This window comes from Elgaria multicarinata, chromosome 8 (genome assembly GCF_023053635.1).
Source record: "Elgaria multicarinata webbii isolate HBS135686 ecotype San Diego chromosome 8, rElgMul1.1.pri, whole genome shotgun sequence".
Lineage (NCBI taxonomy): Eukaryota > Metazoa > Chordata > Lepidosauria > Squamata > Anguidae > Elgaria > Elgaria multicarinata.
The window spans coordinates 51,812,475-51,826,907 of NC_086178.1; the positions used below are offsets into that span (position 1 = coordinate 51,812,475).

The window sequence follows — 14,433 nt, forward strand, 5'->3', positions numbered from 1 at the left end:
AAGAGTACTTTGCACAGGAATTTTAATTTTAATAGGCCTGGTCTCTACAAGACTTTCCCAGGGAAGAAGAGAACAATGCCGGAATCTTCAACACAAGGGATTTATGTAATGTTCCATAGGTAAACCTATAGCAAACTACTCTTTTCCTGAGTAAAATGCAGACATCCCAGAACAGTTCTTACTTCTCTCTTCTCCAAAAGCTGGCATGAAAATCTATGGAGGCACAACAAGATGCAGGGCCTCTGATCTGTGCAGATGTCCTTGTGCAATCCAAAATAAAAAAATCAAATGATTTTTGTGCATGTGTATGTGCATGTGAGTATATAGGGGGAGGTACTTTCTCAGGATTGGACTATAGAAAACGTTGCTGGTGTTGATATGCAGCTCAAAACACTGGGGAAGTTCTTGTAAGCAGTTTAACTGGCCATGTAAACTCACAAAAAGTAAAGGCAGTTGTGATGGCTAGAAGTAAAATTCCAAAATCCATACAGTGTAACACTTATTAGGCCAACCAAAAGATCACAAAATATGCAAGCTTTTGAGATCACCAGATCGCTTCATCAGGAAAGATGTGAATGTTTCAGGTTTCATACAAACTTAGAATGCTTACGCACTTATCTTGTTCAAAATATCAGAACGTACACTTTTCAAAATGACCATTTTAACTTGTAGATTCCACTATTCACCAATCTAGTCAATTTATAAAGACTGTATGGTGATAAATACACTAAATACTAATTCTATAAAGTCTTTTGCACTTTTAAATGATTAAGAATATTGTCACTGCAAAATCTACTGTGCTAATAGCACTCTTAGTACAATATTAGCAAATGTTTTAATGGAATATATTTAACAATTATTGTTGTGGTCTGAGGCCATTACTATATAAGCCAACAAAAACAATATATAAAAAACAAGAACAACTAATCCAGAGAAATCACCATAAAATTTCAGAAATACAAATCACCAAAATTAAAACCATGTAAGTTATTTCTCTTGACAGTTAACATTATTGAAGGTCAGGAAAATTGCTCTTAACTTCCTTGCTGCCAAAGCATTCAAAGCTACCCTATATATAACAAACTTATATACATCAGCCAGCAATCATCTAATTTTGAATTCTTCTGATTAACTTTCTAAAAGCCTCTGAAAAGAATAAAACGAATCTGAGCCCTAGGTGAATTATATGATAAGCCATACAAAGTGTAATGCAAAATATATCAAAACTGATTCATATACACAGAGACATTCATTCAAACTTGCCAGCCAGACATTCTGTGGACATAATTTGGAATCTGACTTGGGTCTAACCCATCTCTAACAAGAAAAATAGTTTGTTTACACAAGTAGGCTGCCCATATTAACTGATGTAATTTTAATATACCAAGCTGAAGACTTAAGGCTCTTCATATGTTAAAATTCTATTTTGGCGTCTTCAGCAAAAACTATCACGGATCTTACGAGGAGGTATATCCCAAGATGACATTACAGGGAAAATTGAATAGTTTGACATTAAAAAGTTACAGAATTGTACTCAACCTTCTCTATTCTGATTTAGAAAACGTAATTTTGCTAGATGTGGCATAGAGTTCTTTTCAGGGCCAGCCCTCTCATGAGGCAGGGTGAACTCCTGTCCGCAGACAACACATTTGAAAGGGTGGGAGATCCCATGCACACAGCTGATGGGAGGGCTGTGAGTCCCAATGCTGCCCTAAGTACTTAAATGAAGCCCTAAGTACTTAAATAGGCAACAGTGTTTAATTCTATGACCATCCAGTGGCAATTTCAGTGGTGGCTATTAATGTGTTTTTCTGTCTAGCTGTAGCATAGAACTCCTTGCCCAAACAGCAATCAACCTTGCCTTGTATTAAAAGCCACAGATAAAATATTTGTCTCTTCTGCAGCAAGGCTTCCCAGCACAGGGAATAGTTTTAAGCTCATAAATTATCACCTACTATCTCAACATTTAGGGCATTATAGCAGCCCAGTTTAAAATGTGCAGCTGTTCATGCAGATTACATGCACAATGCAACAGTACTATACCTTTGCCTTCTCAGTCCATGAGGAAAAAAGTCAAAAGAGAAAGAAAAGCCAGAAATCACTACGGACGAAATAAAGGAGACAGAAACAACACATCGTTCATCCCCCCCCCCCCCCATAACGTCTCTGTTCAACAGGAGGCCCATCACAAATCAGTTCCCGGGGGGGGGGGGGAAATGGAGCGCATATCAATCTTTGTAACAAGAGGCAAAAACAGTGTACCCAGACAAGATGTTCTTCAAATGCCATATATATAAAAGTGATAGACAGGAGCCACTTTATTAGAACATAAACTTCTTTTTAATCCAGAAAGCTTGCAAGTAAACGTAGTCTTAAATGTATATCAAAAATATATATTATTTACATGTAGTATTTCATACCAAGTCTACCGTATCAGATAACCAGGCATATTGGTATTATTGATAACAAATATAGTTTATATACACCCTAATACAATTTTGTTCATACTATTACGCAGAATACTCAATGGAAATTAAATTTCCAGTGACTTTCTAATGTTTGAGCAGTTTTAACAGGTACTCTTACTTACCAAATATCAGCGCAAGACCATGGGATGTTCCCACTGCTATGAGACTTGATGCTGCCTAAGGGACGGGAGAAATCAAATGTAGAAATATTAGACACATGAAGCAGTGAAAACAATAACCAGTGCTAAGATTCAGCAAGAGCTGAAACTAGCACCTATAAATCTAAGAGATTTAGTACTTATGGAGTTGGTTTAAATATAAAGATTCATAAAGAGTTAAATCACAGACACCTGCTAAACAAGGACTAAGATTATCTCACAAGGAGAATTGACCTAAGTGATCTTATACTTGAAAAAACGGACTAGATTGTCATTATCCAAGTATAAATTAGGTGGCAACCAGGCTTCCCCCCCCCCACCCCCAATTAAATCTTACTCACTGACCTGATTTAAATGTGATGTTAAACTATGGTTTAATGTTACGTGCAGGAGCCTTATGCTCATCCACTCCTCCATCCTCTTTTCTCTGGCATGGCCTCAAGGAGATCATAAGTGTTCACTTCTGTTTCCAATTAGCTGCAGTTTAGCATTACATCTTAACTCTAAATTGTGGTTAATCTTAACTCAGATTTATTAAAACAAGCCAATTTCATAAATCATGGTTTGAAGCTTGTTTAGGACTAACCATCATTAGGATTTACCACACTTTACTTGTTTGTTAATCAATTGATTACATTTCTATAAGGCACAGTTAGTTAAAAATGAAAATATGCACTTCAGATCTCTTTACTGATGTGCGTCAGGAGGAGAAATGAGGCAGGTAGTGCACGAGCCCAAGGCTCATTTATGTAATGCTAAACCATACGTTAGGATTATGTCCAATTGCCTGAGGCACCTTATCACAGCCCGCTGTGAATTATTTGAATACTACAAAGTCCTTTGTTTTGTTTATGGGTTAAGCACATATTCTCCTCACTCTGTATATTAATACAAGTAAAATAACTTTGGGAAACAGATAGGGTAGGAGTAAGACAGACTGTACTTTGGGGACATTAATACTGAAAGAGGGCTGAACCAAGTATTTGAAAAGTAGTATAAATGTTAGTAAAATATTCTGGAATTCGTCACAAACTTACTATTGCAGTAGGTAAGCCAGCATCTACTTTGGCCTGGAAGAAAGAATATATAATGAAATATTGTCAATGAATACTTCAAAAATGTAAACTAGGTTACACTTATGAGTTTGAAATACATTATCTTCATGTTAGATATTCCTATCTGAGGCTTCCTAACGTGACTTTTCATACCAACCCCCTCTGTCCTTTCATACCTATCCCCTAGCCTTTCTTTGACTCATAGTTGCCACTATCTAGGCAGGTGCTGTCTACTCCATTGAAAGTGGCTCCCCAAGGTCTCAGACAGAGGTGTTTCTTACCCCCAATACCAGGATTCTTCTAACTAGATATGCCAAAACTTTGGCTCTTATACATGATAAGATTATGCTTGAGAAGATACTCAGTCTCAAACATACCGCCCACACCTGACATGAGAACTGTGGTAATTCCCTTAGTCATGACTACATAGCCCACTCTAGAGTGGATTTTGTTTTTCACGTGGACTGGAAGGTGCCCAAGATTCATGAGTGACATGGAACCGATGCAGATTTACAACTAATTGGGATTTAGAAAACAGGATTGGCATTGCGCAATCCTCCTCCTCCTCCTGGAGTTTTCCATTATGTATGACAATCGCCATCATGGGTTAAGAGGAGCTCGTTTACTCTTAAACTCCCAGAACCCATTTTTAAGAGATCACCTAGAGTCATTTTAACCTATGCAACAATCACACATAACGCTGGACCCAGGTAGGGAGGCAGTGTGAAAATGTGCTTGATCCCTCATCCTAAACCCCAGTCAATTTTACACCTGCACCAGGCTGATGAATTTTCAATAGGATCCATTCAACCATCTCCAATGTCATAGCCAGTCAAAAGTTTAGCCACAGCCAGGAATGCCAGGAGATGCTCAAGAAGAGATTCTATCACCAAAATTATTATCTAACTGCTGCCTGTCATAAATCACCATGGCACCCGGTTCAAGTGTTCGGATGTACAGAAGCATGGATACTAGAACTGGCATCATAATGTTGACAATACTGTACATAAATTAATAAATGCCCACCTTCAGATCAAATATAATGTTCCTCTTTTAGCTACAGCACCACACTAAGTTGTTCAAAATGTACGACTATCTTTCCAGACACATCACTTTCAATAAACAACAGTAGAATTTATAAACAAGAAGAGGAGTTAATCTAAATATTGTGCCTTAACCCATTTCGTATCAAGGACACATCTCCACCACCAAAGACTGCAGTGGTAACTTCTATGGAGACTAGGCACTCAAATTAAAACATGCAAGGGAACATACAAAGTTGTCTTGTAGTGAATTAGACAATTGATCAATCTAACATAGCCTTCCGGAACCTGGTGCCCTTCAGATATGTTGGGCTGCAACTCCCAATATTCCCAGTCAACTCCCATTATTCCCAGTGCCTACTCCACTGACAGTGGTTCTTGAGGGTCTCAGACAAAGTTGATTCCTAGCCCCAAAACCAAGATACTTTAAAGTGGAGATGCCAAGGCCCTGGGATCTTACAAATATTGTCTACCAGTGGGCTACTCCCAACTTATGTATTGCCTATGTTGTTCATTTGCCACAAAAAAGAATCCTGAAATAAGAGAAAAGGCACTTACTGCTGCAGATACTATTTGCGCAGAAATTCCTTTCAAAAGTGACAGTCGTATAACTGAGCCATGGATAGAAAAAGAATCACGAAGTTTCTTCTTCCTTTATAAAGCAAGGACAATATATCAAAATTAAAAAGTTCTTTATTTTACATTCATAACCAAGCAAGTAAGATGCTCTATATTCCAATAGTTTGATAGAGAACCTTTTTTCAAAGCATACAGACATTACGAAGGGATTAAGGATACAATCTGATATCAAAGATCCACCAGCTAAGGGGTTATAGGGTTCAGCAGAAGCCCTGCTATGCTGGTGGAATGCCAGATACACCTTGACGTGTGACAGCACAATACCTTAGATATGCCAGTGGAACTCTCCATCAGCAAAATGGCTGACTTGGGGCAGAGTCCATGACAGCACATGGCCCTGCAATCCCATCTCCCACTTCCCAATCTCATGCCAATGTTATTGTGGGCGTGGCTACCCTGGTAGCACTTCCTGGCCCCTCCCCGTGGCTGCTTGGCAAAAGCCTCTTTTCCTCTGGGGGGTGTGAGTGCTCTTGCCCCAAGGAGGGCTGTATGTGTTCTTTGCAGGCATTCCGATCAAGGAACTATGTGGGTGCTGTGTTGCATGGGCTTTTTGCATTATGCTCCTCACATCCTACCTGGTTGGACGCCTGGGATCTGGAAATAGCAGGGTCATAGCTGGCTGAGCCCCTAAGGTTGGTGGAGTGGGGGCACTGTGGTGTCATCTTACATGTTGTGTGTGTGGTGATATACGGGTGTGTGCGAGGGCATGTCCCAATCATCATGAGTTAATTGGCTCCATGTGAGTGAGAATAAGAGAAACACACACATGGGCATTGTTGCTGGCACAGTCTCCAACTTATGGACCCTGGTGGTTTTACTGAAGGTCCAGGTGTTATTTTTCCACCATTTTTTAAATTTTGTGTTAGTTGCTTTCCCTCACAGGCTGAGCATGCAGTGGAAATGGTGGCCATTCCACCAGCATAGTAACGACCTATCTCCAGTCCCAGCATAATGTGAGTATAGGATTGTTCTGCCCAACTCCTAGCAAAAACATGCATGTTATTTAAATAAACCGCTTTGTTCAGCCAAAGAAAAGTACCCAAAGTAATTGCAGGAAAACCATTTCATATTTACATCCAAGCACCAGGCCAGTTTAAAACTTGCAAGTTGACAAGAATCTTACCATACCATACTTTGAAATGGCCATATTGCCTTTTGCCTAAATATTGCATAAACAGAGAATGTTTAAGCTGAGTGGGACATAAGAGAAACATCTATCAATTAGTCAAGATCTTTAGAAGAAAGATTAAATAACGTCTTGCAAGTAGGAAGGAAAGCTGTTTTCAAAATAATTAGACAGAGCAATTCTTCACACAAATACATCTTAAGTGTCCAGTTCTAAGCCTTGAGAGAGACCTGTTTGGTCCTCTCAGGCTGCAGGTCAGAACACTCACTCCATCATCAATATCAACAGAAAAGCCAGTAACAGAGAAAGAAGCCAGAGGAATTGCTTCATTTTAAACATAAAACCTCTATCTTGTAGAGATGGATGGTGGACATTTAAAGATACTGAAGTTACAAGTCTTCTCTTCTCATACTCTTAAGTTCAGAAAATACCTGTTTAATTAAGCACAGAGAAAAACTGTGCTGAACTGATACTGCCACAAGAGCTTTCTATACCATGCAGTTTATCTTAGCTACCTGGCCTCATTTGCTTTCACCGACATGTAAAAGATTTACAATTATGATTCAGTGATTGGTAATTATCAAATCCAGAATCAGTGCCAGTAACCATAGCATTTGCATGTTCACCTGACTCTTAACAAATATCATTATAAAGTCTACATAACAAAGTTGCCATAGAAAGGCATTTGCCAACAAAGGGTTACCTTTTCAGGTGTGTCCTATCTCCACTGTCAGAGCTTGCCACTGAAGAAGTATCATATGAGTGACTGTCAATGTTATCAATGTTTAAAAGAGAAGGATCTTCAAGAACAAATGGCTCTTCTTCATCATCAGTCTAAAACAGAGAAATATGTAGCTTGCTATCGTCTATGTTCAGCCTTCCAACAGGATATTAGTAAAATTTAAGTCAGCAATATTACTTACAGCAGTACTGCCTGGGTTTGCCATCCACAGGCTAGGCAACATGTTAAAGACATCAAGAACTCTGAATAAAACACTACCACTGGGTAAAGAAAGCCACACATAACCAGAAAAGAACATGCAAAGTGTCTTTACCAATTTTTTTACAGGGGTATACTCTTATTTGCCAGGGTAGTTTGAGAGTAGTGTCACATTACAGGAGGCAACAAGTGGGTGTTGTACTTCTGCTTTAATCTTCTGACCTAGTGTGTGAAGGAGAGATTCAGACTGCCCTGCTCAACTCACCTCATTTAAAATACTTTCCAGTGTTGGAGGAGTATCAACCTGAGGAATATCAAACTCCTTGTCATCTATCTAGATGAAGAAAAGAAACATTTTAAAGCTTTATCAAGGTGCTAGCTGACAGCTTTCCACAGTGAAACGTGTCATGCTCCTAATCGTTCTTGCTCTGAGTGTTTCTTTCTTTCTTTCTTTTTTGCTCAACATTGACGCTTTCTAAAGGAAAGTATCTGTTAGGAGCTCCAGCACAAGAAAATGTATGAGAAATGAGGAGTTTGAACAAAGTAACGATCTAGGCTCTTACTGAACACAAGTTCAAGTTATATATACATACCAGAGATATATGTATGGTTGAAAAGCAGCCTATACATATAATAAGTATCTACTCAACCAGAACTCCTCCCCCTGCCCCCCAGAATGATCAGCCCAACTCCATACTTTCTATTGTCTTTAAAAACATTTTAATTAGTTTTATGGTTATTTTTTTTCTTTCTTTTTTCTTTCAATTTGGATAGTCAGAGGCTAAGAAGTAAATCAGATGGATGTTTGGCTCTTGTCTATGAAACAAAAAATAATATTTCAACACAAAACCTTCCTTACCCCACATCATAATACAAAATAATACAGAGAACAGCTGTAGGACAATAAATATAGTCATTCAAGTGCAAAAATACAAAGCAGCCCAGTTCAACAGGTAGCAGTGTTCTCAGTCACTGTCATTTTTGTATTACTTTTAATTGTGTGAAGTGTTTCACTCACAGCTTAAGCACTGTAGACTTGTTTCTTTTATCATTCTAAGGCCTCTCTACTCATAGCTAGCTAGTTAGCTACTAACACTCTATTTGCATTTATTAAGCAAACCACTGCTAAGCCCTTGCCTGAAATGGAAATATGTGTGCACTTGTCTGGGTCCAGCACACACTGCAACTGCATACTTTGAAGGTGTATGCATTTTAAAAGATGGGTCCACTTCTATGATCTGATCCAAGGTCTGAAGATCAAAACCAAAAGTCCTTTATATATAAAGAGTAGTCAAGGCTGTTAATTTAAAACTAGTGTCTCTGACAAATAAAACTTTATCCACATCCACTAACACTACAAAAGCAGTGTACACATAAAAACTTTTCTGTTCTGGCTGGCGTGTGTTTGTGTGTGTGTGTGTGTGTGGAAGTCTGGACCTCTGTTAATGCGTTGTTTAAATATTGGAATTTCTTTTAAAAAACTCGTATTTTAAATGTTTTTAAATATTTTAATATTGTAGCATGTTTAATTATTTTTTAAAATTTTGTATATTTCTATCTGTTTTAACTGTACATGTTTTAATTTGTAAAGCCGTATTGTGTCCCAGTATTGCGGAAAAGGTGGGATATAAAAATATATAATAATAATAATAATAATAATAATAATAATAATATGCATAAAGCAAAAATATCAGCTGTGAAATGTACAGTACAGTCTCACACCCAGAATACAACAGTTTGTTCTACAGATAATATATATATGGCTAGACGCAAGACTTACCAGCTCATTCTTTGACTCTAACTCCCTGCTCAGTTCAGTCACAGACAGCTTGGGAGAAGGGGCTTCCTGACACAAGGGCTGCTGACTTGATTCATCTACCACAGAGCAAAGACCTTGATCTGGATCAAGGCTTTGAGTATCCATCTTCAGTTCATCTTCCATCTTTCTTGTTCCCAGCTCTCAAAATTAGGCAGTTGATAGAAGGAAGGTTTAAAGTACATCTCCTTCCAGGGCCCAAAGACCTGTAATTTAGACAGTTCAATTCACACATTGGGCCTGTTTACACAACACACTAAGCCATGGCTATGCCGCTAACCCTTTTTGCAGTGAATGGTTAGTGAATGGGTTTAAACTGTGGTTATGTAGCCACCATGGTTAGAAATGGTTCATACAACATGCTAAGCCGTAATGTTTTTAGCTCAAAATGCTTAACCACCATGGCTTAGTGTGTCAACTGAACAGGGTCATTATAGTTTACAAAAATCATTCATACAATTAATTTGAGAGAAGCTGCAGCAATCAGCAACATTCAAATAAGCAAGAGAATAAGCCAGTGTCAAGAGCAGGCATGGTTGGCCACTAGCCAAGGGCCCACACCCCAGTAGGGGCTCACTAATAGCAGCCCCTTGGGCTTCCTCCTCTTCACCATTGCCCTTCCTTATACACTTGCCTCTCACTCTGACCCACATAATGGTGGTGGTGAAGAGAAGCAGTAGATGCCATTGTCTACTTGCTCATTAGCTCTGCCTGTCAAGCAAACAGTGGCAATGATGAGAAAGATGAGAGCAATAGCAGCTGGAGACAATGGCAGTGAGAATGGAGACTCACTGAGGGAGGGGGCCCTTTGAGGCTCACTTACCCAAGGGCCCTCAAAAACCTGGTACTGGAATAAGCCTTCCCCAACCTAATGCCCTCAAAATATTTTGGACTACAACACCAGGTGTTTATGACCTTTGGAAAGCTGGTTTATGAGCAAGAAACCCCATCCTTTGCTTCCAAGTTCAATGGTCTGTCAAGATTCTGCCCACTCATGAGCAGAAGGAACTACCGTATTTCTTCTATTGCAAGACACCATTGATTGTACGACACGCACTAATTTCAGTACCACCAACAGAAAAAAAAACCTAAGACACACCCGCGATTCTAAGACGCACCCCATTTTTAGAGATGTTTATATGGGGGGGAAAGTGCGTCTTAGAATCGAAGAAATAGGGTATGGCTCAGTGGTGGAGTACAGACTTTTTAAGCTGAAGGTCCCAAGTTTGACCCCTGGTAATTCAAAGTAGGGTTTTTTGGGGGGAGGGATCCTGCCAGAAACCCTGGAGAGCCATTGTCAGTCAGTGGCTTGGTTTGCAAGTAATTACAACCCAGAGCATGGGTTGCCATTACATGTAAAAGCTCTGCTATGGTTTAAGTATAAGTTGATAACCACAAACAACCAAAAGAGAAAATTCATGGTTTACAAACTCCGGGCTGTTTGCAGTTAACCGATTCAAGGTGCTAGTTTTAACCTATGAAGCCTTACACAGCTCAGGACCACAATACCTGACGGAACGCCTCTCCTGACATGAACCTACTCAACATCTAAGGTCCGCCTCTGGGTGCCTACTCCGAGGGAAGCTCGGAGGATAACAAGAAAGAGGGCCTTTTCAGTCATAGCCCCCCAATTATGGAACACTCTCCCCAACGAGGCTCGCCTGACACCAACATTGTTATTTTTTCGGCGCCAAGTCAAGACTTTTATCTTCTCCCAGGAACTTAACAGCATATGCTGAGGTATTTTTTTTCTTAACTGACCCCAGAAAATTATGTATATTTGTTTTTAATGTTCACTGTTTTTAATCTTTGTAAACTTCCCAGAGAGCTTCGACTATGGGGCGTTATATAAATGTAATAACAACAATAACAACCCATAGTTAAGCCATAATGCAGAATTCACATGTAAACAACCCATGATGCAACGACCACCCATCTCAACCCATACTCTGACTTTCTGAGATATGCAAACCAGGCCAATGTCAACACCATCAGGCTGGATGGACCAAGGGTCCGGCTCAATAGAACGCCGCTTCCTACGTTCCTTCTATCAGGAGTCATACAGCCAGCGGGCTTCCACGCACCCCTGAGGTTGTGCCACCAAACGGACTTTACTGTTTGACCTATCAGTAAATATAAGAACCTGTCTCTCCCCCAACCCCCTTCACCGTGTGTCATCTCTCTCAGCTAGGAGAAGCGCTACGGTAAAGGCAGTACATGGCAAGAGGGGTGGAGGCAAAGCAGCCCAGAGCCGTAACAGGTTGGGGCGGGGGGGGGGGGAGTTCCCTGCAGTTCTTTCAGCTCAACCCAGGCACACCACAACTCCTGCTCCCTCCCTTCCTTCCTATTTCTGACGCCGCAACACAGGGCGCTATGGAGGCATTTTAGAAGCGGCTGGGATGATGAGCACCCCCACACCCCAACGAGCACCGCCTCGCCTGGGCGCCTGGCCAGCCTTGGCGAACAGCGACCGGGGGCTTCCTCTGCCCAGCGCGCCGCAAGAAGGGCTCCGGAGCTCCGGCCCAGCTGCCTGCCGCTACGGTGGAAGAGGAGGCGCGGCGCTCGCTCCACGGCGCCTGAGGAGGGGAGGAAGGAGCCGGAAAGCGCGGGGCTCACCGCAACTCCAGGGGCTTCCTTAGAGCCCTACAGTCCAGCCACTGCCCTCGTACCCCGATCAACTTACCACAGCCATTTACTTCCGCCCGAGCCAGCGCAGCCTCATTGCCCGGCGTCTCCTTAAAGGCACCGCCCCAGCTCGTATCAGCTGGGGGCCGTTGTCACAGCGCCCTCTTCTGGCGCTGGCGAAAGCTGCATCCGCTTGCGTAAAGCGTGCTGTTGTTGCTTTAATTCAACGTCGCTAGGATTTTGGCATGTTGTCACGTTTTAAACCGTTGCTCCATGCAGCAACTTCAAATGCTCAATGAACACAATGTTTGTTTGTTTGTTTATTACATTTATATACCGCCCCATAGCCGAAGCTCTCTGGGCAGTTTACAAAAGTTACAAAAGTTAAAAACAATGAACATTAAAAACAGATATACAAAATTTAAAACTACCAAAACTGTAACTATCATAATCAATTAAAAAATTGAGTGATATAAAAATGTGAGTAATATAAGTGCTTAATTAAAAGTCAATTAAAATGTGAGTAATATAAATGCTTAGTGTAAGAGTGCAACACTTCATCGATTAATAGTTGATTAATCGCTTAGAAACGTTAGGCCGAGATCTTATCTGCAAATATCTGAGTAGACATGTACAGGATTGCAATATAAGTCAGCTAGAAAGATATCCCTTATGAACGTGCCAGCAGATTTTATTTACGCACACATTTCTACAAGTACTTATAAAAATCTCAGGTAGCAACAGAGCAGGACCACAGGATTATATAGTCAGTTAGTAAATACAACCTGTGCTTTTAAACCTTGCAAATCTGATTTAAAATCTCATGTAGATTTTGATTTGAAGCGGGGGAAGCTCTATAGAATAGGATGATCTTTGTTGGTGCAACCTGGTAATATGGAGCAGTTCATTCTTATTTTGTACAATGTCAAATTAATTGCACTTTTACTTATGCTGAAATGGTGTGAGTAGGCCAGACAGCACCTCGTTATGCTTGTTTGGAGAATACATCTTGAGTTCTGATAACACCCCCATGGACTTTCCAGTAGTGGTTCTCCTTTTCAGAAAGAAATCCTTGTGATTTCTCTGTAATGAATCATCCCACAGCTTCCTATTAAAGTCAGATAGCATAGCTCTAAATTGTGGATGTGAAAAAAGAAAAACAAATCCATAAACACTTGCATTTCTTTATTAAAACAGTGGTCAGGTATTATCGAAGCGAAAAACAGCATGGATTAGGAAAACTGTTGTGAAAAGTAATAATAGTAAGGTATACATCTCTAGATGTTGTAGGGAACTCATTGCCACAAGAAGCAAAAATGTATAACAGTTAAAAGTGGTCTACCTGTGTCAGAAAAGTCATATTGCAAATCTGGCAAGACAGCTATTGTGAATTCACATGTTTCAATCCCCACTAGGGTTGGAAAATTAGTTTCAATGATAAAACCAAAATTATATAACATTTTTGTTGCTGTATTGAAATTGAAAGTGGTTGCTGCAAATATACAATTTGTTTATTATTAGATACCAAAAAGGTTTTCAAATTGCTACATTAGCTCTGTTCTGCTTCAGATTATGGAGCTTAAGCAAACATTACAATGGGGCCAACAGCATAATTTGAGTATCTACAAAATAGAATAGAATCTACAAAATGCATAATATGTCTTGAAGAAGGTTCACAGTCAGCTTAGAGGATCATCAGACAGGGCAGAAATCACATTTCCCTACCATCACTTTGCCTCCTTCTTCTGTCCTACAATAGGGGTGAGCAGCATCCTCTATCTTCACACAGGGAAGAAAGAGGAAGCAAGCAATGTGACCATTTTTATGGTGCAACCTCTCCTGCATATGGCAGGAAATAATACAAATTAGTGTTACAGCAAGAAGAATTGGATTTTCCAGGTGGTATTTTGAAGCAGGAAAAACAACAGAAGCAGCAGGAGATGAACGCCACGTCGCCATAATGTCCTGCAAAGCTCCGTGAGTGGCCAGTCATGAGCGTGGCATAAAACATTTGTCTCATGATGCTCATAATCAAAATACACCTGCTGGAATTGTGTAAACAATTAAGACATAGATCCAGTATAGGACAGTTGTTGAATTAGACAGATGTTATGGCAGTTTCCATGATAAATAATCATATACTGATCTTGTACTTCAGCATTCTAATATTCCTAGTTGACATTATACTCGCTATAGTCATTTTAAACACAAAGGTCATAGTGAAAGACTGCCAAAAATTTGTACAAGATAGAAAATAAAATAAAACCCTACCAACATCATCCAAAAAGTGTCTGCCAAAAAGTGTTTTAATCTGAATCACTGTCTGCCAAAAAGTGTTTTAATCTGAATTAACCAATGCCATGCCCTCCAAATTATCTATCTGCTATTGAACATATCTTGATGGGAATGTTATTACACAATTTCTTGGAGTGAGTGATAAGTACTTCTTGTACTTCTTTTACTGCATCCCTTTGAGCTTGTTTCTGAATGCAACAGCTATGCTACTGGAAAATTGATAACATCATAAGCTAATTCTTCACTGGAACTGGATATTCCACTTTCA

At 40.0% G+C, this 14,433-nt stretch overlaps 1 protein-coding gene across 2 annotated transcripts in view; it reads right to left on the minus strand.

The window, feature by feature from the left end:
* Window positions 1-11,921, minus strand: part of VPS8 (VPS8 subunit of CORVET complex) — a 92,658-nt gene extending 80,737 nt beyond the window's left edge. Inside the window, exons 1-8 of one of the 2 annotated variants that reach the window (XM_063132352.1) lie at window positions 11,862-11,921; window positions 9,210-9,451; window positions 7,695-7,763; window positions 7,193-7,323; window positions 6,487-6,522; window positions 5,283-5,376; window positions 3,664-3,696; window positions 2,591-2,645 (exon numbers count right to left, since the gene is read on the minus strand). In XM_063132352.1, coding sequence (XP_062988422.1) covers window positions 2,591-2,645; window positions 3,664-3,696; window positions 5,283-5,376; window positions 6,487-6,522; window positions 7,193-7,323; window positions 7,695-7,763; window positions 9,210-9,371 — 580 coding nt within the window. In that variant the 5' untranslated portion in view covers window positions 9,372-9,451; window positions 11,862-11,921. The remainder of the gene's footprint in view (window positions 1-2,590; window positions 2,646-3,663; window positions 3,697-5,282; window positions 5,377-6,486; window positions 6,523-7,192; window positions 7,324-7,694; window positions 7,764-9,209; window positions 9,452-11,861) is intronic. The other variant, XM_063132353.1, reaches the window with a different exon arrangement.
* Window positions 11,922-14,433: the final 2,512 nt, after the last annotated feature.